This window comes from Schistosoma haematobium, chromosome 4 (assembly GCF_000699445.3).
Source record: "Schistosoma haematobium chromosome 4, whole genome shotgun sequence".
Taxonomy (NCBI): Eukaryota; Metazoa; Platyhelminthes; class Trematoda; order Strigeidida; family Schistosomatidae; genus Schistosoma; species Schistosoma haematobium.
The window spans coordinates 8,145,755-8,172,099 of NC_067199.1; the positions used below are offsets into that span (position 1 = coordinate 8,145,755).

General features: G+C 32.2%; 1 protein-coding gene across 1 annotated transcript in view; it reads left to right on the top strand.

Moving 5' to 3' along the window:
• The window catches only part of CNGA3_2 (Cyclic nucleotide-gated cation channel alpha-3), a 56,477-nt gene that overhangs the window by 26,166 nt on the left and 3,966 nt on the right, over positions 1 to 26,345 (top strand). The window contains exons 2-8 of the mRNA XM_051215560.1: positions 2,766 to 2,824; positions 11,131 to 11,192; positions 13,986 to 14,074; positions 16,092 to 16,194; positions 17,462 to 17,616; positions 18,503 to 18,586; positions 23,811 to 23,907. Coding sequence (XP_051066093.1) covers positions 2,766 to 2,824; positions 11,131 to 11,192; positions 13,986 to 14,074; positions 16,092 to 16,194; positions 17,462 to 17,616; positions 18,503 to 18,586; positions 23,811 to 23,907 — 649 coding nt within the window. The remainder of the gene's footprint in view (positions 1 to 2,765; positions 2,825 to 11,130; positions 11,193 to 13,985; positions 14,075 to 16,091; positions 16,195 to 17,461; positions 17,617 to 18,502; positions 18,587 to 23,810; positions 23,908 to 26,345) is intronic.

A 26,345-nucleotide genomic window follows, 5' to 3' on the forward strand; every position in this document is an offset into this window, starting at 1 on the left:
TTTGAGATACAGGCACATCTATCCGACGAGTCCCGAATAGGACGAAACGCGCGTCCTGGATTCCACTACTAGCCACTATCCGTCTTTACTTACAACTATTAGTTTATCCAATGAATAATGTGTTGAATAATTTAATTCGGAAATTGTTTCGAATTTCAGTAGTATATATATATAAGCTGTTTGAACAGAGATTTTTGACAGTATTTTTCTGTGATTAGCAAGAAGTAAAAATGAGGATTGAATTATTTTCTGAAACTTATTCTAAGTAAATAATCTGATATTCTTCCAAACCATCTACTACTTTTAACATGATTACAAAATATACAATATCAGTCTATATTTCACTTACATATATACATATTTACAAGAGATATGTAAATCAAATGAAAACCGTTAATCAAATAAAGCGGTAAACAAAAGTTTGAATAAATTTTTAAAGATTGTTTATTTTTTTTAAAAAAAAATTAGAAAACATAGGGATTTACAAATTACCAATTTGATTTACAGTTTGTTGTTTTCGCATTTCAATTAATGAATCATGTTAAGTATCTGTTCTTAAGTCAGAACTTTTAATCAATAATTCATTTTTTTCGCTGAATAGTCGATGGTATATACTTGCAAAAGTGACTAATGATGGAGATGGTTGGAAGAAAGTTAGGGGTGGCCAAACCAAAACCTGGCATCAGTCTATAAAGTCACTAACTTCTAGTCTTAGCCTTATTGGTAGATACAGACTACTTGGTTGGGGTCCACATGACTGTCGTAACCAATGGTTGGAGACTCTGGGTGACATGGCTGAGAATCGATCACAATGGTGTAGGTGTATACACTCTCTGTCTTCCTTTAAGCTTTCTTTCTTTCTACGAACTAGTTCTTTCTTCCTGTACTATGTTGTTATATGAAATCTTTCTGTTATATATTACCACCTCTGAATTAACTACTTCCATGAATCCGATGTTCATCTTGTTGTGTTAATGAGGTGTGGCAACTAGGAACGATGTATATATGTGCCTAGTCCCACGTTGTAGCTGACTGGCTGACTGATGTATTTACTGATTATATGATAAAAAATCTTAATCAGGAACTTGAAAATAAAGTTTCTGATGTTGAGATTCTTCTGATTTACTGTACCACTCATGTCAATTGAGAACTAAGCAGTATTATAATCCTTTCTTTAGATTGAAATATGTTTGTAGAAAAGATGAATGTATTTTTGGTCAACAGTTTCTTCAAAGATAATGAAAATATCATTTACATTTTCTGGTAATTACTATAATCTACAATGTAGTCACGTAATTTCATAAATAATTTGAATGGTATACCTCAAAGAGATTCCAAGATATAATTAACTGAATTTTTGCAAGGATTTTTTCCATACTCTTACTATTATTATTACAGGCTTTATTCAATATTACATTTTTCGTACAATATAGAATCTCTAGAGCAAGGTATTTCAATAACTTTCCTTTTCTTATTTCTTGATCGATTCTGAGTGATAGCCAGTTAGATGTTACCAGTTCGATAATCAACATCTGAATAATGCTCATTCGTTTTGTTGTAACGTGTGGACTGCAGATTAGATGCGCAGCGTGTTTATCGATCGGATCAATGACATGTAAAACACGTAAGGACGACCTAGAGTCCGATTGACCCAGCTTCCCTGTCTAGCCCAGCCAGTTGAGTCCAGAACGCAAGTCTCAGCCTCTGAGATATGAATCATTATATTTCAGACATACTCTGTTTACATACCAATCAAACAAACCGTATCGTACCATGAAATAGAAAACAACATTTGTATAATATTTAACAAGTGAAATAAACATTGACCAATAAGGAATTTCCATTTAAAGTCCAAGGTCACCATTAGAGTCAACATGATAGTTATTGGTATATTTTTCCGAATATCCCAACACGTTTCAATGCATATTGCCAGCCACATTGATGTCACTGATTGTACCTTTTTATAACCTGTACAGCGAAAGGTTGTAAAATTTTCATAAATGCGCCTGAATAGGTTGTACCCTCAATAGACATAATGATGTGTTTTGAAACAAACAGGAAAACAGATAACTTATTGAAATATCTAGATGACAGGAACAGGTGGCCCAGATATTCAAGCAGACCTCCAATCAATTATTACCTGAATTGTCTTCATTTACTCAACTCAATTATAATTTGTGTATGTTTATTAGTTTTCTTATTTTTATCAAATTGTACATGTTGTTTGTAATGTAAACACTTTTTGTGCGCATGTGTGTGTGTGTGTGAAATACATTTTGTTTATACGACGAACATTTAGATGTTGTGAAAAGGTCTAATTTTCTTTATTATTTTATAGTCTTTCCTCTGTTTATCACAAACCTTCATGTGCTCATTTTTGTTCCAATTAAGTTTATGAATTGAATGAATCAGTTCTATATAAATGAATTGTTATTCATAGTTACTTTTGTATATTTATACTTATTTTAATGTTTCATCCTTTGCACTTTAATAACTTTGTTACCTGTTGAAATAAGAAGTTTCTAGAAGAACGTCAGTAATCTGTCTAGAAAATGCATGTAAAATATATTTCATTCACTTTTATTTCATTACTAGTGGAATGAGCATCTTCATTAGGTGTACGTCATGTGATACTTCTAAGTACTGTTGTCATGTCAGTACAAGAAATTATTTATTCATTATCTTACTTATTATTATAAACAAATTTACATGGTGATAACAAATGTATTATCTCTTCTCTTTATTTTCTTATTTGTTGTTTCTAGGCTTACATTCACAATTGTATCATATCTAACTGGGGTATTTGTATTTGCTACAATTGTAGGTAAGTGTTAATAATTCTAATCCAAATAAATGAAAAATACTTAATGAGAAAAGTCATCAAATAATACAGATCTGACAGAACTCATCTTATGCAACATTAAAATAATGGCTATTTGACAGTGAATAATAAATTTGTTTGAAAAGAGATGACAAATAGCTAGAAATAGTGCTTTAATTATCATAATCGCATTATTATTATATGATCATAAAATTTGCACGATTAATGAAATTTTACCAGTAACACAATTCGTACATCTACCATCCTTTTTAGTCCGAAAGACAATTTGAGAAAATTGTCCTCACTCAATGTGTTTTGAGTACGATATCTGTTTACAAGAAATGAAGCCAAACGATAACGCTTTTATAACTATGGATCAGACATAGATTGATGAAAACCGCTAGATGGTCTTGGTTCCAGAGTTCATATTGGTTATTATTTATAAACAATTCCTATGAAATAAAGATGGATAGTGGCTAGCAGTGGAATCCAGGACGCGCATTTCGTCCTGTTTGGGACTCGTCAGCTGGATGCACCTGCATCTCAGAGCTGATGTTCACTCTGGGACAAAAACTCCAAATGAATTTAAAACTTCACTCTATTGCAAATGGTTATCGAAAATCAGTAGCTAACTGGATAATGCGATGGCCTTTGAAGCGAACGGTACTGGGTTCGAGTCCCATAGTGAACATCAACTCTGAGATGTAGGTACATCCAGCTGATGAGTTTGAAATAGGAGAAAACATGCGTCCTGGATCCCACTGCTAGACACTATCCATCTTTACTTATTAAGTTTGTAACCTAAGGCAATATCGAGGCAGTCAGCACAGGAAACACATATGTCAATAAGAGACTGATCAATTGCAGTCCTAAATAACAATCGGAAGATATATGTAAACAACACTAAGTGGACTTCATTTCTATGAAATTTACGTTTCATATAAAACAACAACTCGTGATTCATACATCATCATAATTACATGTGTTACGATCAACTTTGTTTATAACTGACTTATGTACTATGATTGATCTTTTTATAATGTCTATGTCATATAATTATGTCTATTTTAAATAACTTCAACTATTTGTTTTCAAGCTACATTAAATTAATAACACTAACGGTATTACATTCATCAGTTTAAGGATATTACTTTTCAGGTTTTATTACGCAATACTGTCTTTAAATCCCACTTCAAAACTAAATAGCAGACAATTATGTGTTCAAACTAAACAGATTAGAAAACAATCCCACTTTCACTAAAAATTAATAAACGTCCATAATTATTTGTTAAAAAAATACTTCATTGTTGAAAGAAATTATGTAAAACACTTGAGAAATACAAAACAATGTCAGTTTCTCATATTTCTATTTATTACTTGCTTACGTCTGTTACCCATCATGAAGGATTAAAGACCACCCACCAGCATTCTTCATCGAACTGTGTCCTGGACAATTCTTTCCAGTTGTTATTCACCTTTTTGATGTTTACTTCCAAATTAGTTGACACAAAGTACATTATGATATAAATAAAAACTTAGTCAATTAAAGCAAAAAAGAAAAGACTGAAAGTTGATTGAGATTTGTATATAAAAAGAAAATGATTTTATGTAAAAATAGACATCAACCTGTACTTAAAGTATGATGAATGAAAGATAAAACACACCTTATTACTAAAGTCATCAAGATAAAAATTACCGAACAATAGTAATACATAAAAATCCTTTTTAGCTAGTGCATATTCTCCTTACTTTATTGATTGTTGGAACGTTTGAATAAAAAAAACTACTTACACTAACACTTAAGTAGACAAATAAGACAAATATTAAATTATTTTAGTCGTTTAAAGTACCTCCAACAGTCAGTCAGTCAATCAAAAACGTAGAACTTCGTAAGTACGCACATCAGATCGAGTTTCCATACCACTTTAGCACACAGATAAAATTGCCGATTCAAATCCCATAGTCGTAGATATAGTAAGAGTATAAGCAGTAATCGGAAACATTAGCGTTTGAAGATGTTATTTAAGGAGTATAATCCAGTGAAATAAATTTGGAAAGAGAAAAAAAGGTAAGGACATAAAGAATTCAGAATATTAGAACTTGGGCGAACAGAAAGACGTTCCACTACTTCATTAATTGATTTACTGGGTGAGGATGGCAAATCAAATGATTAAGTAGTAAAACTTCACCAGTTGAGATGGTTGGGACATGTGTTATGTACCTCTAACAATACTTGAATGATAACTCTATAGTATCATATCTTTTTCAACATACATGCTAACTCACTGAAGACGGTGGTAGACATGTCGCTCAATTTCGTGGATTAGTTAAAGTTAGACATTAACACCGTTGGATGCCGGCTTAGTGGTCTGGAGGTTATGCTTTCGTGCGCGAGACCAATTAATCCTGAGTTCAAATCTCATCAGGCGGGATCGTGAATGCGCACTGCAGAAGAGTCCCACAATAGTCCCACAATGCTAACTCCTTAATATCGTGTAGTGATTTTTATGCCTACTTACCTCATTATATATAAAACAGACAATGATAATTATACTTGACGAAATAGTTTTTCCTAAACAACAAGATACTTTTCACACAAATAAGGGGACATGTTAATTTATATTATTTTAAATCCATATTAGAATCATATTCCGATCAACAATGTCTTGTCATTGCATGATCTAGATTTAACAAAGGCTAAGTATTGTAAATCAGTATGAACAGAGTATTATATTAAATAACGCATAACAATCGGTGGAAGATTTATTGAGTTAGCTTGGAATGGTCAATAAGTGACTGTAAATTTAAGCTTTATACAAGTTGGAACACATGATGTTTTGAAGAATTTAATAATCTCTGTTCTATTTTAACCTACGTCACCCAGATACTAAATCTAAAACGTTACAACTACGATTTCAGTCTTTCAAGTGTTGATCATATTTCATCGATCAAGGAGAAGACTTTATTTACGACTTATGAATTAATATAAACAACAATTTAATCTTAGAATTTTGCATCGATCAGTTGACAAAAAAACAACAATTTTACGTACATTTTTCAAAAGATTCAAGTTAAACAATCTTTCACATAATCTGAGAACACTTATGTTTATATATAAACATCATACAGATAAATCATTCTTCTCAATGTAAACTGTTTTCATGTTCATGTTTGAAAATCTATTAATTGTGTACAAAAATAACTTCATTTGTTTGTTACAAGTTATGCAATGATATATACATTTATTCGATAACTTCCAGGATAGGTACTATATAATTATCACAAAATTTCCACCAAAATACTAGTTAGCAAACATAGTGGTCGAAAACGCAATACTGCTTGAAGCATTATAAGCAAACATAGATGGTGGTCATCAGTAGAATCCTCGAAGCGCGATTAGTGCTATTTGGTACTCGTCAGATAGATGTACCTGCATCCTAGAGTTGATGTTCATTACGTGACTTAAACCCAGTACCGTTCGCTCAGTTCTCATTATCCATATAGCCAATGAGTCCAGATAGCTACTACATTATTCAATGGAGTGAAGTCTAATTCATTTTTGTGTTGGTTGTTTGAATCTTACCATTGATGTTTAGGACTGCAATTGATCGGTATCTTATTGGTATATGTGCATTTTGTGTGTATGGCTTCGATATCGACTTAAGTTACAAGTATTATATAAGCAGAAATGGATGGTGGCTATCATTGGCTATTGGGTACATCCACCCAACAAGTCTCAAATAGGACGAAACGCACGTCTTGATTTCCGCTGCTAACCACCATCCGTCTTTAATTATAATGCTTATGACTTAAGACAATATCAAGGCCATCTTCACAGGATGCACATATGCCAATAAGATACCGATCAATTGCAATCCTAAACATCAGTTGGCATATTCAAACGACTAATACAAAAATGAATAACAATATTGTTTTCCTATATATATATATATATATATATATATATATATATATATATATATATATATATATATATATATATATATTACTTAACACTCAAATCGGAAGATTAATGAGAATTCTATCAAATCAAAATAATGGATATTCCAGAAGATTTTGGAAGTTCTTTTACCTACACATTGAGGAGTAATGAATGTTGTGTTTTAGGTTATTTAGAACTGATCAACTTTTATTATTATATCATGATTATGTAGTGGCTGTGCTTCGTTGCTCAATCATCCTCGTAACCGTTATCATATAATCTTCAACGGTGTTTGAGATCAGAAGGCAAAGAGAAGCTGTGAATACAGTTTTATTGGCAGATAACTCAGACCACAATGCAATGATGCGAATGAGTGAGTCAGTGAACCGAGTGTAGAGTGTTGAATGTACATGTATATATATAGGGAAATGAATGGATCATCAAATCAACTAAGCAACTAATAATGAAGCTAGCAGAATGAATTTATGCATAGGCGGTAAGCAATGTTCAAGCATACAAGCACAACAATGATAAAGGTACAATAAGTTGCTTTAGTACGGATGACTTTGTCCGCTAAATAAGTTAACAAAAGGGCTTAACCGAATTAAATGAGAACAAACTCAATTGCGCGTGAGTTGCTATAATTATCACTAATTTGAAATTAGTATTTTGGTAGTCCTTCAAATCATGTTAGATTTTGTTTTTGGTTTAATCAATATTTTCTGTCATTTTACTTTTGATAATTTGAAAACGTTCAAATTTTTAATTCCTTAACCTATCGAATCAACTGATTATTTATTGTATTCCTTCTTTATATCATGTTGAGTTATGAACACTTTAGATAATCACCTTCATGAACACACTGTATATCTCTTATAGTTTACTTTTGTGAAGATGAGAAAACAAATTTTATTAAACTTTGCTTTTGATTAAGATCATGAACCGATTGATGTTAGACCACCACCTTTGGAAACCTGGAAGCACTGGACAGCCGTTTCGTCCTATTGTGGGAGTCCTCAGCAGTGCGCATCCACGATCCCGCCCGCGGGATTCGAACCCAGGGCCTTCGGTCTCGCGCGCGAACGCTTAACCTGCTGGACCACTGAGCCGGCATCCAATGGTGATAGTGTCTAACATCAACCAATCCACGAAATTGCGCGACCAACTTCCATTGTACTGAGGTCCCACAATAGGACGAAACGGCCGTCCAGTGCTTCCAGGTTTCCAAAGGTGGTGGTCTAACATCAATCGGTTCATGATCTCAATCAAAAACGTAATAACCCCCATACTAGCAATCAACATGTGCTCACTAGTGACTAGCTTCGTGAGGGAATTCTCGGAGTTCTAGTCAGAAGCCGTGATCAGTGGAGCTAATCCATGTCGGGTAGAGACAGGTATCTACCTCAGTACAATGGAAGTTGGTCGCGCGATTTCGTGGATTGGTTGATGTTAGACACTATCACCATTAGATTCCGGCTTAGTGGTCCAGTAGGTTAAGCGTTCGCGCGTTAGACCGAAGGCCCTGGGTTCGAATCCCGCGAGCGGGATCGTGGATACGCACTGCTGAGGACTCCCACAATAGGACGAAACGGCCGTCCAGTGCTTCCAGGTTTCCAAAGGTGGTGGTCTAACATCAATCGGTTCATGATCTCAATCAAAAACGTAATAATCTCCACAACCCCCATACTAGTGCTTTGTTGATTTGTCAAACTGTCATGTTTCTGAGTTTTACCTGTGTCATATTGTACTACTTGATGTATTGAAGTAGAATAAGATTGGATTTGATTTTGTTCTACATCAGATTATGGGGATTATTTTAAAGGTCTGATACATTGTAAGCTTTTCAATATAGGATAAGAAATGAGACAATACGTGGTTATTTGTGTGATGTTTCTATAAGCTGAAGACACAATCGAATATAAAAAAAAGAATACATGTAACTATAAATTCTTTTGAATTTTTACTCTTCCAATAATAAATTTGCATGAACATCGGTAACCATTATCTGAAAGTGAACGTCTTCAACAAAATCTTCATCAGTTAATTTACAGTAACGTTCTAAACTATCAATTTCTTTAAGGTAATCTATACATTAGAAAATCTGTAATTCTTATGATTGACATTGTCCGAACCTTCTTAGGAAGGAATATCTCTGAAATAAATGAATTCACAGTAAAAAATGATTGTGTAAAAGTATTTAAGCCCACTGTTCTCTGAGTTATTTATTTCGAAAAATGAACAAACTATATAGTACTTATGAAATATATTCTGTAGGCAAATTATAGTAGCAAAATTACAGGTTATATTTTGAATCACTTCAGTTATTAGTTTTCAAAATTGTAGGGAACGGTATATCCAACCACCACCTCAGACAATGGATATTGGGTTGAGCAAGATCATGAATTAATCGAAGTTATACATTAACACTATTGGATGCTGCCTCAGTGATGTAGAGGTTAAGAGTTCGCACGCGAGACAGAGGGTTCTTGGTTCGAGTTTTGCATGCAGGATTATGAATGTGTACTGCTGAGGTAGTCCCATACTAAAACGAGGCGACCGTCTAGTGCTTCCAGATTTTCGATGGTGGTAAGGCATAGATCAATTCATGAATTTAACTGTGATATTAGTTTACTTAATTGGTATACCGAGTTCAAAGAATTTTATTTTGCTAGTCTACTTAATGTCTATTTAGCGAACTGTATATACAGTTCAATCTAATTGATTAAGACAAAATCACTCGCATGAATTTATTACTCCATATTAAGTTTTTAGTCACGAAATTTCTAACAAAATTATCTAAAGAAGCACGTAATTGTATGTATTGTTTTTCTCAATTATGTGTAATTAATCAATACTGGTTGGAATATGATTACCAAAAAAGAATAATAAGCTTTATAAATAGAATAAGTTTTAACAAAATGCAGTGGACCTTACAAATCTTTGAAGCATTTAAGGTAAAATGTCCTAGGAAATATTGCAGTATTTTAATTTAGTATAAACATATATTTTCTCAAAATGGGTATTTTGAATATAATTGTAATTGTAATAGTTGAGATCATGAGTCAGTTGAACGTAGACTATTATGGAAAACCTGAAAGCACTGGACGGCTGTTTCACTGTAGTATGGGACTCGTCAGGAGTGCGCATTCACGATCCTGAATCGCGAGATCCGAACCTAATACATACTGGTCTCACGCGTGAACACTTTACGTCTAGAAGACTAAGCCGGCATCAAACAGTGTTAATGTTTAACTTCAGCTAATCCACGAAATTGCGCCACCGTCTTCTGTGAGTTACTATCTCACAACAGACCTGGTTAAACTCCACTGGTCAATGCTTCACACTAGAGCTCCACGAAATACCTCTTGAAGCCATTCACTAGTAAGCATACGTTGATTAATATCTGAAGTGGGTAGGCGCTGCTGAGGAGTCTCACAACAGGATGAAACGGCCGTCCAATGCTTCCAGGTTTTCCATGATCATCTAGCTTCAATTGACTCATGATCTCAACCATTGAAAACGTATTTGTTTTCTCTGCATAGCTTTTGTTACGTAAAGAGTGATATGCATGCATATCAATTATGATGTGAAATATTTAACAGAGATCCAAATTCTGCAAGTGATCTCACTTGTTAACTTTTAATTATCAAGATATCTAATTTATTTCATTATTGAAGCAATGATGCTTCAAACTGTACATCAATCTAGATACATTCGGTAATACAGTATTTGCTTACTTACTTTCGTCTGTTACTCTCAATGAAGCATAGGCCGCCAACCAGCATTCTCCAATCCACTCTATCCGATTTTTGTTCATTCTTCTCATGTCTGTGTCCATTTTTTCCGAATAATTTGTTCTTTGGTCTTCCTCATCCTTTCCTTTGGCCTTCAGGATTCCAAGTGACGGCTTGCCTTGTGACGCATTTTGGTGGATTTTTCAATGTGTGTCCTATCCACTTCTAGCGCTTCTTCTTGATTTCTACCTCCATTGGAATCTGGTTTGTTCTGTCTCTCAGTGAGGTGTTGCTAATAGTGTCTGACCAACGAATCCGAAGTATTTTGCATAGACAACTGTTAATAAACACTTGTATCTTCTGGATAATGGCTTTTGTAGTTCTCCAAGTTTCCGTCACATACATTAGAACTGTTTTGACATTTGTATTGAAAATTCTGACTTTGGTGCTGATTGACAGTTGTTTTGAGTATCAGATGTTCTCCTATTGTAAATATGCTGCTCTTCCTTTGCCGGTCCGCTTCTGTAATACATACATATTTGATATATGAAAAACAAAGAAAAAAACAATTACTAAATTTATCTATTGAATAATTAATGAGTTTCTTCTCCTTCTTTTTTGTTTACTTTCAGGTCAGGTAGGAAATATCATTACAACAAGAAATGCTGATCGTATTGAGTTTGAGAAAATTTTGGTAAGAATTATAAATCGTACAAAACACTTTCATATACACATATATGTATATACCATTTATAAAATACTTAAGTTATATTACATTGAAATAAGGTATAAACAATATGAAGATTTCAACTAGTTCACCTTAATACTGAATTTCTCATTCGCATAGAAATAAAAATAAATGAGAAACTAACTAATATAATTTTGTTCACAGTGATAGAACTACTGAGCAAAACAGAAAAAAGAGATCAATAATATTGGCCTTAATTCAAAGTGTCCAGGAATAGTTTTACTTTAGTAAATTCATAAAAAGAAAATAGTATTTATTAAGGAGAGAAACAGCTTAACTAAAATATACAAAAAACAACAACCCATTCATTGTAATTGATTTTGGAAGAAAGAAAAGAACACATTTAGCTTTCTTTTTGCCACAAATTGATTGCTATATTTAGGATATTCTATAAATTATGAATTCTTCGCATTCAATAGAGAATATGATGGTAGAAATATGGTTCTTCAAGTGCAGATATATGGGATGGTATCAAGTGATCACTAGCGTGATAAAATTTTATTTCATTTATAAATGAAATGAAATTTCCGCTTGTCATCTTTATTTAAATCAATGATTACAGCTTTCTAGTTTGATTCAAAACTGTATTGTAATGTGTAAATACATGTGTACGCTTTAGTACTTTGAAACGATGAAAGAAGCTCTTAAATTCTATTTAAATTTGTTAATGTGAATCTCTTACAAATAATTCTCTAGGCTATAATGTTTAGAACAGATCCTCTCACATGGTCATTTGCATACAACCACTGCAAGAGAAGTCCTACTCACTGCCTTCTCGTGGCGGGGGTGTTGTTTACGAAATTGACAGGACAAAAAAACGAATGTATGACGCTTCAACCGGGGAGTTGGAAAACCCTGATTCCAAACCAATAACATACATGGACCCCAGGATCCTAAGAAAACAAATGGCGTATAAACCAATTATTGGTCACCGGCTACCATGAGATTGCATCTCCTGACGTTGCTCCACTGCCTTGTGGATTAGACCTTTAGGTGAAAAGCTCAGGGTGTGGCTCATTAGGAAGACCATCCGCTTCGGTTTGGTCACCCAAGCAGTATCCCATCCCCCACATAAATCAGATGACTTATGTGGTGCATATCTATTTGGTACCTCCTTGTACTAATGTTTATGTGTTTAAATAAACAAATAAATAAGTATAACGGATAAGCCCTATTAAAATCAACAATGGGATAAATATACATGAAGCTGATATGATTAGGAGGATTTTTGGATCAGGTGATTGTGTTTGGTGTGATAACGCTAAGAAGTTTCTAAGAGGTAGTTACACTAAAACATACTCCACTTTTTTTATAATGTCCAGCTAAATGATCTGAACACCATGCATAACTAGTCATTTTAGACATTACTTCATACATTACACTCTGTGTTGTTTCATCATCGTTATGCTTAATGAAACTTGGCCTATTATCTAACAATCGTCTAACGTTTTTCCGTAACGAGATATTGTTATATCTTTAAAAAATTAAGTTTGTAAATGGTTCTGATTCAATTACTCAGTGTAGGATTGATGACAGTGGCAGAAACATATCGTGATTTATGGTACTTACTATTCTAGTCATATCTCTGACAATCGTCCTATTTACCTAAAAAAGTACCGAGTCAAACGAGAATATGTCTTGGAAGAAAGTAAATAAATACAAAACAAATTCTTTACTCATTCCTTTACTGAGTCAGTTATTTATAAAGCTTGAAAGAAATAGTTTATTCTATAAGTAATTTAATTGATGACATGCACGAATTTTATCTGACTAAAGTAAATTAATCGTGTAATGTATGTTTGTTTCACTTCTTAACTAAGTCTACGAAGAAATATAATGCAATATATTTTTTTCTTGTCAAAGTAATCCAGACCGGTTGTATTTTTTTGGAAAAAATATTAATAAAAGCTAGAAAGAAAATGACCAATTATTCTGCTTATTATCCGTAGTAGTAGTAGTGTGGTGTATGCTACTGATATCGATAGATATAAGTAGCATGTATCACCAATCAAAAGTGGAATGACTTGCGGCACAAGGTTAGGAAAATAGAAAAGAAACGATCGAGAATCGAGACTGATTGACGTGGAAACAAAGGAACAGTCAAGTCCGGCATAATTGATGGATATTTTGCAAATGAATTATTTACGGTATGGTTCTCAGATCTTAGTAAGAGATCTTTTCATTTTGTACTCAAAAATACATTAGATTGTCCCCACTTGTCTTCTTGTTCAGTATAGTAGTGGTACTTTCTATTTTTGTGCTAGAGCAACTTATTCTCTATCAGATGATGTTATTCAAAATCTAACATTATTTCTCACGTCTAAATGAGTAGATACATACTATTTTTTTTAGTTAAAAAGCTTCAAAACTGTAAATTACTTGACTGGCTATCGGAGTTGTTATATCTAGAGCTTATATTTTCCTTATATACTGCTTACAACTTGAGCACTCGAACGCTAGATCCCTCTCAAGTTGTAACTGAGAAGATAGAGTATAAGTGAAAGGAATGCTATTCCAAGCAGTGCCAATTATTGTACAAAACCTCATAAAGGTGAATTTAATCATTTGTAAAACAATTGAAATTTGATTCTAATTCAATTTCTAAACATTTAACCCAAAAATAACCTAATACGACTGAAACGTTTACTAGTTTTAAGCATTAGCATGAAATAAGGCAATAAATCTTAATTCCTAGTCTATATTTTAATTTTTTTTTATTTTATAACTTTCGTTTTTTAGGACCACGCTAAAAGTTACATGCGGGCTAATTCAGTTGATAAAGATTTACAAAGTCGTATTCTAAGATGGTATGATTATGCATGGTCTAAGTGAGTAAACAATATTCCATATATATATATATATATATATATATATATATATATATATATGCTTATGGCTGTTACCCACAATGGAGCATAGGCCGCCGACCAGTATTGTCTAACCCACTTCGTCCTGGGACTTCCTTCATAGTTCTATTCAATTGTTATTCATTCTTTGAATGTCTGTCTCCATCTCTCGGCGTAAAGTGTTATTTGGTTTTCCTCTTCGCCTTTCGCCTTAAGGATTCCAAATCAGGACTTGCCTTGTGACGCAGTTCCGTGCATTCCTCAATGTGTGTCCTATCCACTTCCAGCGCTTCTTCCTGATTTGTTCCCCTGCTGGAATACGGTTTGTTCTTTCCCATAGTAGGTTTTTGTTGATAGTGTCTGGCTATCAGCAACAACGCTAACCAGAAAAGTTATACAAATCAATGAATGTATACGTATATATAATCTTGTTTGACAGTTGATTTTGTAACACCTTGATGACGGTGAAATGATCACTTCTTGTCTAAAACATCAAATCAATAATGAAACCTATTTTGAAAATAATAAGTTATAAATAAAAAGACCAAATTGTTTACCAAGATCATACATATTTGATTGTTCATTTTGAGCTAAACTGAAGGATATTATTAAAATACTATGTTTATCATACATTCTTCTATGATAAATTCTACCAGGCCATTTATGAAAAGAAATTACCTTTTAAACAGCTGAACAAATATATTTCATGCAGTTAGTTCCTACATTTTAAAGATGATTTTTCTAGTTTCGCTTGTCTATTCATCCCATCTTGCCTACCACACGAGAGCTTTCGGATCCCAACGAATAGTTATGATTATTTTTAAGCGATTAGGACATTATTTTCACACGCTGATCAAATTTAATAGTCAATAGCTAAATTCTTTCTTTGTAAAATAAACTATGTTAGACGTTCCACCTTCTGTATTGGGATACACTAATAATGCTACGAATAATAAGTGTCACTAATGACAAGTAGATATGAGACTAACTAATATCGCATAATGTATGAAGAATAATCATTATAAGTTATAGATTTCAATCTTCAAATTGGATTACAAAGCAATTTCATCATCAATATGATTTGAATAAAACTTGATGAACAACTCAATAAACAGGAAATTAATGTAAAAAGCGTCAAATATATTCATTGTAATTTCGGTAAGAACTCCACCTGGAGCCTCTCTGGGGTTACTGCCAGTCCTAAGCCCAGATAAAGAAGGATGGTAGAAAAGTAACTGTCTAAAAAACGCTGACCAGAAAAAATAACTCAAAACATTTAAACTCTTCCCTGAGAATCAGAAGGTCTTCATTTAGAAGAGTTATAACGCCTCATGATAAAAGTTGAGCTCCTTCGGAAGTCACGAGGCTGATGCCTTTTCTAACAACCAGAGTTACTATTAATATAGGTACATGGAATGCTCGTATAATATGAAAGACCAGGAGAGTCGCAGAAATGAAATGATGCAATCTGAAAGTTCTTGGAATCTGTAAAACACATTGAATCCAGATTGAATCATTTCGATAATGAAAAATATTAACAATAGTTACATTTATTCTATTATTCATTAACTATTTTGAGATAAGTTCCATTCAATTGAATATTCTAGAATGTTCCAAATACATAAAATGAAATGAAATTATAATCAATTTATGCTTCTTATAAGAATAATATTTGAATGTCATTCAAATCAAAGAAAACTTCAAAAAAGTTCCATAGAAACATTGACTTCATAAATAGTTATTATTCTAGTTCATGGGTTTCTTTACTAATGTGTTTGGATAATTTTCATAGTATAGTGTAATATAATATAATGATCATTGGTATTTTGTTTATTATCTTCTATTCTATTCAATAATTGTTTATATTTTAACTTTAATATTATCAATATTTGTTTACTTTTCATTTGGATATTTGCCAAATGAATAATATTGATTGATTGATTGATTAATTAATTAATTGATTTATTGTTTCATTTTCTTTTATGATAATATGAATTAGAGGTTGCGGTGGTGGTGGTCAAGATATTAATACAATAGGTTTATTACCAGATAAATTAAAAACGGAATTAGCTCTTAATGTGAATTTGGAAACATTGAAAAAAGTAATTTCATTTAATAATAATACCGATTGTTATTTTTGTGATTATTTAACATACTACTTATTATTGTCAATATATGTATATGTAATTTCTATCTTTTTTTTTCTAGTAAATTTTACACTTAAAATATTACTAATTAATAAGATTACAATAATAAAGATAATAACAGGATGGTACTTTTTGTAGGTCCAATTTAGATTTTACTGATTCCATCAGAAATACTTACGAGGTAATTACGTACTTGACTGTAAAAGTTAAGTAATAATAAGAATTGTTACGTTATTATTTATTAGACATTGAATTGTCCGTTGTCAGATGGTTGTAGGTAGTTAGTGAGAAGTTTATAGGCAATAGTAACCAAGAAATATTCAAAAGCTTCAAGGCACTAGTTATCCTCCGCATTATTTAGTGCTATAGCCGGTGGTGTCACCCTAACAGACAATGTCTGATTTTATGTTGGACTGAGATAATACAAATGACTAATCATTATATCTTAGTTAGTGATATGCTTTTATAGTCATCAGCGCTGATGGAATTCAGTCTATTAGGTCGGAATGTGACCATTAGTTTGAATGGCTTTATGTCGATTAACCAGTTTACATGACTCAATCCTACGTCCAAAATAGCTAACTGGTAATGCATTTAAATGTGACAATGTGTGAGGCAACGTAGATAGGTCGTGCTAAAGAGTTTTACCTATTACAAAACTGCGTCTAGGACTTGTTGTCAATCACTCCAAACAACGGAACATCGAAACATTGTTCACGCTAGATTGAGTAACTCAATGGTCACAATACGAGTTTATCGACAGAATTCGATTCAGAATGGAAACGAGACCGGCGTAACATTAGTTACAAAATTATTCCCTAAAAATAAATGAATCCAAAATATCACATAGAAGAAAATCAATGTTTTTAGGAAATGTGTTTGATACCAACCAAACCGAAACATGATCAAACTATTTTACATAAATTCATCATCCCATATCAATCCATAATATTCACATTGCCGAATCTAGTCATAACCATTCTACAATAGAAATGTTCTCATAAAAATCAGTATTTCTAACAGTCCTGACTATTTCCACAAACCCTAATCCTTAATCAGGATTTCTGAAGTTTTCTTAGAATTTAAAAACAAGTGTGAAACATGTTTTGTGTTGTTTCACTCTTATTCAGCTGTCTGAATGTTTAGTCTTAGATATAAAAGATCGTCTTAGTATTGATCAAATTATCATTATATAAACTGTTGACATTATTTTCTGTCATAGGTAACTATTTTTCATGAATGTCGACCAGAATTTTTACATGATATTGTTTTGAAAATGCGTCCACTGGTTTTCACACCGGGTGATTTAATATGTCGTAAAGGTGAAATAGCACGTGAAATATTTATCATTGCAGATGGTGTACTTGAAGTTTTAAGGTGAGTTAACTGAAGATATTCACGTTTATTATTCAGTAGTTTAAAACAGAATTTCGGAATTATTAACTTTACGTTAAGCTGTTTGATAGTCTATTCCTTGATTATATATGTTCTTCTTTGAAACAAGATATAGAATTTGAGTATTTGAAAACCATACCACATTAATTTTTGACGCTCTCACTGCGAACAATTTTCTAATCCAAGATGACGAGAATCGTCATTATCATTTAATGAGTACTAATTTATAAAATTAGTATTGTGTACTTTTTAATAGAGTTTATAATTATGACTCAACTGGAGTAGTTTACACGTCTGATTATAGCTACTAGTGAATATTATGTATGAGATATCGGTATTACATTTACAAAAGAAGTCCATGAGTTAAAAAAAATTTATCAGTTGAGTAAGATAAATAACTTAACCTGTTACAGTCGGTCATCTATTGAGTTACAAATTTGTAGACAATTTCAGAAATTAATCACTATCAGATAAATCGTATTGTTTTTATTTGGTCACTCATTTATCCGGTACGAATTCCAGTATTTGGCTTAGAGCCACATTCCATGTATGATCATTAGCAGTATTAATCATTTACACAAACTGATGTAGGTTGAGGAGAATTCAAATCTATGACTCAGTGCTTGAAATTAACCGCCAAATCCACCAAGCCATCTCTCTCCATTAAATAGAAATCATACAACTGAAAATAATGAGGCTATCAAATCAACCCATTCAAGTATGAATCCATCTTCAATGTGAACATAATCATTTACTTTCTAAACAAAAATCTTTCTTCTGAAATATGTGACAGAATTAGATTCATAATATTTAAATTTATGACAATAAGATTATCAAAGTTTTATTATTATGATGATGATTTCCTTAGTGATTCTAATGAAGTTCTATCAAAGATGAGTGCTGGTGATTTCTTTGGTGAAATTGGAGTACTGAATGTGGATGGAGTAAATAAGTAAGTTAATTAATAAACATTTAGAAAAACTGAAGTTAAATTTCATCGTGAAACTATAAGATGATTTTGTAATCATTTATACAATAATCATTATTTTCTTTCTGGAATTACTGGACGGCCGTTTCGTTCTAGTATGGGACTCCTCAGCAGTGTGATCCCCCCCGCGAGATTTGAACCCAGGACCTATCAGTCTCGCGTGAAAGTGCCTAACCATTAGACCACTGAGCCGGCCGGCATCCAACGGTGTTAATGTCTAACTTCAACCAATCAACGAAATCCATATTTGTCTATTATGTTCTATTCTTTTTATTTGAATCGACAAGTATTTATTCGTCAGTAGTTATTCAATTGGAAAATCACATTGTACTCTAACTATAGGGAAACTGTTTTCGTATATGTCATTCAAGTAATCGATGTTCCTATTTACAATGTTATTTATGAACTGTTAGCTATATTATTGGCAAATACATTGACGAAACCATTTCATAATAAACTCGTGCAGCATAATGTTTGGGATGTTTTTGCAATTTGCTGATGAGACCAAAATGTCATTATTATGGAATAAAAGGTTGTCTTTCGATGTGACATCATCAGTCAGAGATGTCACATTCGTACGGGCTGTAGAATAAATATGTGAATGATTCAGAAAAATAGATATAGAAACTACAGCTCCAATTATTGGCATACAGGAGACATTTCTGAATTGTCACGAATGTGAATTTCAAGTTCAACGGCAAAACCTGTACATAAATGAATAAAGTTGAAACGTCCTGTAGATGGTTAATTTAAGTCTCCGTTTCAAAATGAAACTATTCCAATCGCCTCTGAATGGCATTATAATGTAAACTTGCTTTTTGAGTGCCAGAAGCGTCATAGATCTTATCGTATAGCAACCCTTCTAGGGGTTTATAAATTTCAACAAATAACTGCTATTCATTATTGTTTCAGTCATGAGCTTCGTCTCTACTTCAATAGTATCTCGAGTACAAGTATGATTGATTCTATTGAATAAGCTTTTTATCAATCCACGTTTGTAATGAATTGAGCAGTGACTATAAAAATTAAGATATTGCCCTGTCCGTGTCGGCTTTCTATATACAGAACATTTGATGGGACCATCATCTTTCCTACTAATCAATATGTCTAGAAAAAATGTTGTTTATTCTTCTTTTCCCCACATGTAAGAGGAATATGCTTTTGATTTGTGTTGAGCTCTTTTAGCAAGCAGTTCACATCTTCATGTTTGTTCCGTATGATAATTATTTCATCAACGTATCGTTTGTACAGACACATCTATCGAATTGAGACTTCAGCTGGATTTTTAACATATCCCATAAACACATCAACCAGCAACCGTCCTAAAGGGCTACCCACAGCTGCGCCATTGATTTGTCGAAAGTGCTCACCCTCAAAAGTGAATTTTACGTTGTCAGTACACAATGATAATAAATCTTTGAAAGACTTAACAGGAAGTGGCAATGGAAGGTTATTCAATGACATATAGTCACATAAAATATCAATAGTTTTCCTAAGAGGTACATTTGTAATTTAAAGTGTTCACATCAAAGGAGAACATTGTCTTTGTTTTTATATTCACATCCACTAAATCAATCCAAATGATTCAATCAAGGAATACCTATAAAAGTGGTTTCGGATATGGTTTAGTACTTTTGTTAGCCATTTTGCAAGGTTGTGTGTAGGTGATCGACACATTGATAGAATTGAACATATGGGGGTATTAGGCTTATGGATTTTCGGTATTCCATATAAATTAGGATAAAGCAAACCCATAGGTTTTAATAAATTAAACACATCTTTGTAAATAGCATTCATGTTTAACAATATCATTAGATTCGAGTTTACTTTGGTTTCTAATCCATCGGAGTCAACATTAGCCAGAAATTTGTTTTTATCACTGAGGATGGATTACATTTTATTTTTGTAACTGGATTTATTCGTAATAACAACACTATATCCTATATCAGGTTTAACTATTATAATATCGGCATTATTTAGCAATTTTTTTAATGACTTGAAGTGCTATGAAGTTAATATGCTTCTGTGCTTTGATCCAGAAGAATGAAACTGGTGCTCTATATCCACTTGTTTCGCTTTAAACCAAATTTGATTCTCAAAGGATGAAGAGGCTAAAGTACTCAATCGATTATAGAGGTTTTCAAATCGGGTATTGATTGTTACTTCAGAGATTTGTGTTGTAGGGACAGAAAAATAAGAAACTCAGAGAATATGCCTCCTTTTCATAAATGGACCATACAATGGAGAATAAACTAATGACATATTTATCAGAATTGATTGGGAAAGAAGGCAGATAAATATTATTATTACAGCAAGACTTTTCCAGCTTATTTCTGATCCCTTCTTTCATTTTTAAAATAACAGTACTACAAAAATTGATGAATTTAATATGGCAAACAATAGACATTTCTCTTGTTACAGGTAATGCTTAAGTATGCAATTCAATTAAATTGATCAACTTAACACGACATTTGTCCACATAGAATTTCCTCAGTCGAATAAGATTTGAAATATTTTGTTGGCCGAAGATTCTTACATAACTGATTCTGAAATATTTGACTTGACAATCAAGATTTATAAAAATCCAGTTTCACTCGTTCCAATATAATTTTGCACTTGAGGTTAACAAGTTTATATAACCCTTTAATAATTTGTGTTGGGAGTCTTCTTTTCGGAAATTTCAGGAAAGAAGGCTCCCTACACTATGTTTAGATCTTAAGAGGAATTTAAGGGTAGGATTTGATTTTTGGGTAATCTTTTAATAAAAATAGCAAGTGGGTCAATAAGAAGAGAATTAAATGGGAAAAGTGACTGAACAGGTAAGTACACAGTTCTTTAACTTTGTACCTATACAGTACAAAATAAACTTTATCAAGATCTTTAGTTATAGGATATGTAAATTATATTCTACGGAAACGTTTGAAGAGGAACTAAACGCCTTTCATACCTGCGGCAACCTTCCAGTATATATAAGCAGAGATGTAGTGGAGATAGTGAATAACTCGATACTGTTGCATGCAGTATAAATTGATTATACTGATGGCATGAATTAATCATTCTCAGTCATTTATCGAACCTGAAGCAAATTTATTGAAAAAATTATCTTCATTCATATTATCAGAATTGGGTTCATGGAGATTGTAGTAATTTTAATATTTGAATTCATGAGTCCCATACTAGAACGAAACGACCGTCCAGTGCTTCTAGGTTTTCAATGGTAATCTAGCTTATTTAATTCATATGTTAGTTTGATGGAGTGGGGGGATTTTAAAACATTTAGTAGCCTATGGAAATGAATTATAAATATATCGGGTGGGGGTGCATTTTATATGTACTGTTAATATATAACAGATTAGTATTTTGCTAAATAAATAACATATCAACCGTCAAATTTCAATCTTAAAATTATTTTAAGAGACAAATCATTCTTAGTTTAACATGAAGTGGTTCACATGGTCGTATGATAAATATATTTGGTTATAGAAGGAAAAAAGAGATTACATAATAAAGTTATCTGAGATTTGGAATATCGAAAGGTTGCATTATAATCGAAAGGTTAGAAGAATGAAAAGTCGGACATATTTCATTTGCACGCACAACTTGGTCTCGAATCGTTGAATTTCTAATGCATTAGCAATACACAAGATGTTGATACGATTTCCCTTTGATCTACTTCTTTTGAATGTGAATATTACTGTAAAAGACGATTCCATCGGAGCAATGTGCCCAGAAATGATGAGCCCGTGATAGTGTTGTATTGCTATTTTAAAAACCATGACTAGTAATGTTCTGAAATACGTTTAAAACGTGTTCGCTTAGGATGAATCAATGTAGCCTGCCTCACAAATGCAAATGAACTTATTGATGTAGCTCAAAGCGGAAATTTATATTTAACATATCCATGAATGATATACCGGATCGAGAACACAATATAAATCTTTTCTCAGAGATTTCGAAATTCATTTATTCAAGATTTCCATGTTTAATAGTCAATTGAATCTAGACCACCATGAAAAACCTTGAAACACTAGACTACTTTTTCATCCTAGTGTGAGACTTCTAAGCAGTGAGCATCTACGATCTCGCCCCGTCAAATTCTAATCCAAAACCCTATTCATATTTACCAAACAATTATAAATACGAACATATAGCTTAAGTAAATAGTCTTGTCGGATAGAAATATTTGTTCTTTTAATTCTTTTAAATTTTTATTCCGTTCAGTAAAAAAGACATTGTGTTTTATGTTTAAACAATAAAAGCTTTAGGCAGGAACTCTTATTTATCTTGGCTATAATGTTCTTATATTCTTAGACAACTATTTAATAACACCAATGAATTTAACTTTTTTCATTGTATAAACAATATGAATAAAAAGATATTTATATAAGATAAATGATAACTATCATTTCTTTTTTCTTGTTTGTTTAACAAATAAGGTACTGAAATTAGCTACAAATACAAGACATTAAGCAATGAATTACATTAAATTTTAACTGGAAAGTTTTAAAGAACGCTTAGTATCACATCTACAGAATTCATTATCGTTTAATTAATAAAATTCTAATTGGATCTAAGTGGAATACATTCAACATTCTTAATTATTTATGTTATTTTATCATGTGATGAACTCATATTCAATTGATTCTAACTGAGAATTATGATTGAATTCACTAATTGATCTAAGCTAGATCACTAGTGTAAACCTGGAAGCACTGGATAGTCGTCTCATCCGAGTATGGGGCTTCTCAACAGCGTGCATCAACGATCCCGCATATAGGACTCAAACCCAGGACTTTCGGTCTAGCGTGCGAATGCTTAACTTCTAGATCAATGAGTCAGTATCGAACAGCATTAATGTGTAACTTCAATTGATCCATGATCATGCACAACCCTACATCTATTACCAGTAGTCTAGATGTCAAGAGTTTGTCCGTGAGACTGCTTGTTCTGGGTTCAAGCCCCACACGCGAGATCGCGGATGCGCATTGTTAAGGAGTCCCATACTAGAACAAAACGGCTGTCCAGTGCTTCTAAGTTTTCAGTGGGAGTCTAGCTTATAGCGATTCGTGAAAATACTTAGTAAAATATAAATAAAATTTCACAGTTAAACAACCGCATATATCAGTAAGATTTCATGTGCTATACTACACATGGATATATTTCATAATCCTATTTTCATTTTACTTAGACGAACAGCTGATGTACGTGCCGTTGGTTATGCCGAATTATTTGTATTGTCTCGAGATGATATTTTAAAAGCATTGAAAGATCATCCAGACGCTGAGGTATGAGTGAGTAAAACTAGCAATACTTTTTTTATTGATTGGTATATGTAAACGTAATGATTTTAATGTTTGTTTGTGTGTGTGAATTATCAGATAACTGATTTTATTTCTATAGTTATCAACTGTATAGTGTTGTGGTCTATAAAACTATTGAAACAAACTTAAAAAGTTCCATAGTTACATGTCTATATTATAGTGAATTTAACAAAATAGTAACTCAGACCCAAGAAACATAACTATAAGTAGTTTATCTTTTAATCTCAAAATGATGGCGGAATATATTGTCTCCTAAATACTGAGAGTAGACAAACTGTGTAAATATAAACCTAATGAGTGAGATATTCACTTAATGTTTATTATTTGTAAGAGAAGTTGATCATTAGTAAAACAGCTCAACTGGATATAACGAACTACTTTTTCATAGTAGTTAAATTTTCACTGACTTGATGTAGTATTCTGAAAAGTAATACAATAGATATGATCAAAATGCTTTGAACATATCAATAAGACAACTGTTCTGATTCATTTATAAGAAGATAACATACAATTAATCATATGTAATGCAGGACATGGCACATGTATTTTAGTTCAAGTTTCTACACCATCTTACCTTAATGAGACAATTATGATGACAAATCTCAAAGAGGTGAACACTGTCAAAGTATCAGTAGTAGTAAAGAAGTTTACACATAGACAGAATGACTTAAAGAGAATGTATACAATTCATAGAACAAAAATAATCTAGTAGAATTTATGAACAACACACACCAAACCGATAATTTACAGACAGAAGGTAAAGCGTATAAATACTTCCGATTTTAATACCTAAAATATGTTTCCTGAGTTTCAAATTTATTTGAGAAACTCATCAAGTTTTACAAACGCATATACTTTAGATGCATGTCAATATTTTCCATGTAGTATAACTTATAGAGTTATACCAAAGGTGGCCTATTAAATCATATGCTAACCAGATTATTAATATTATTATTCCAACTATAAAATGATAATCGTTTCCTTTATATCACCCACATCTACTTCCTGTTTTACCAAATAATACGTTTCAATAGTCATGGATTTGGATTTTTGTTTTTAAACAAAATTATAATGACTATGATTTTAATATACATTACTGTAAAACTTGCTTTCATCAATAAACTTACTAAAAATAGTTTAGATTATTTACAAAATGATGTTTCATTGCTTCAAGAGTTCCAAATAATCCTAATCTGTTGTTAAGACGATTTGACCATTCACATTTTGATTAAGTGTGAATCATTACAACGGTCAGGTCAGTTTCCTTAAGACCTAATAGATAAATATAGTAACATTGCGGAAATTGCAATGCTAGATACAATCAAAATGCTTCAACTTATAGCTTACAATGGATATCACAAAAATCCCTGTTTTTTTTTCTCAAATAAGGAATGTAGTTGAAAAATAGAATAACTAAATATAATGTATACTAATTAATCACTCATTACAGTAGGTGATTTCATAATATTTACTTTCTTTTAAATCATAGTAGGTGACTCTTTCAAGTTAATACATACCAGAATGTTAGTAGAAATGGTATCACTACCAGGGTTAGACTTCATAGTTTCAAATAAATTGAGAATTAAGTAGGGAGTTAATGTTTCGTGACTTGATGTAAGCCACTTCTTCAGTGTAAAAACAAATGAATACTCTGAATAAGCGGCTTATATCAAGTCATGTAACGTTAGAAATACAATTTTTCTCTTCACTGGATTACAACAAAAGAAATGGTTTAACTTAAATAAATCGTTATCATTAAGCTTAAACAAAGATAGGATACTTAGTGTTTTTTTTCGCTAACATTGCCCCTTAATGAAGCATATCATTTTGTAACTTACTCTACTTGAGTAAGTGAATTCACACTGCGATTATGTTATAATCTTATACAAGTGGAATATTTCAATTCAAACTGTCAGGAGTTCAATATTCTGTTTATCGAGATATTATCATAAAAATTTACCATAGACCTAATTAACTTGAAATGGCTAGTATTTATAAATTCAGTGTTAACCTATTTTTATGTATACATGTAAGAGTAAACATGTTTTTGTATGATCTTCCAATTAGTCAACATTACTAAACACTTAATCCAACATTATTCAGTACATTTTTATGTTTTTATATGGTATATGTAGTAAAAGAATAATATAGAATATTACTCAAGAATCTTTCTAACCGAATTTTATGACGGAACATACTTTTTACACTATGGTCACTTGAGCTTATGGTTATAAGAATGAAACAGTAATTTGGGTTAATATACACTGACTTATATTCAATTAATATTGCTATGTAGTATTGTGGTGTGTGCTACTTATATTGATATAAGTAGTATATAACGTGAGTCAGAAATGTAATGTCTGGCAGCAGAAGACGGGGAAGGTCAGGAAAGAAAGAGCGGG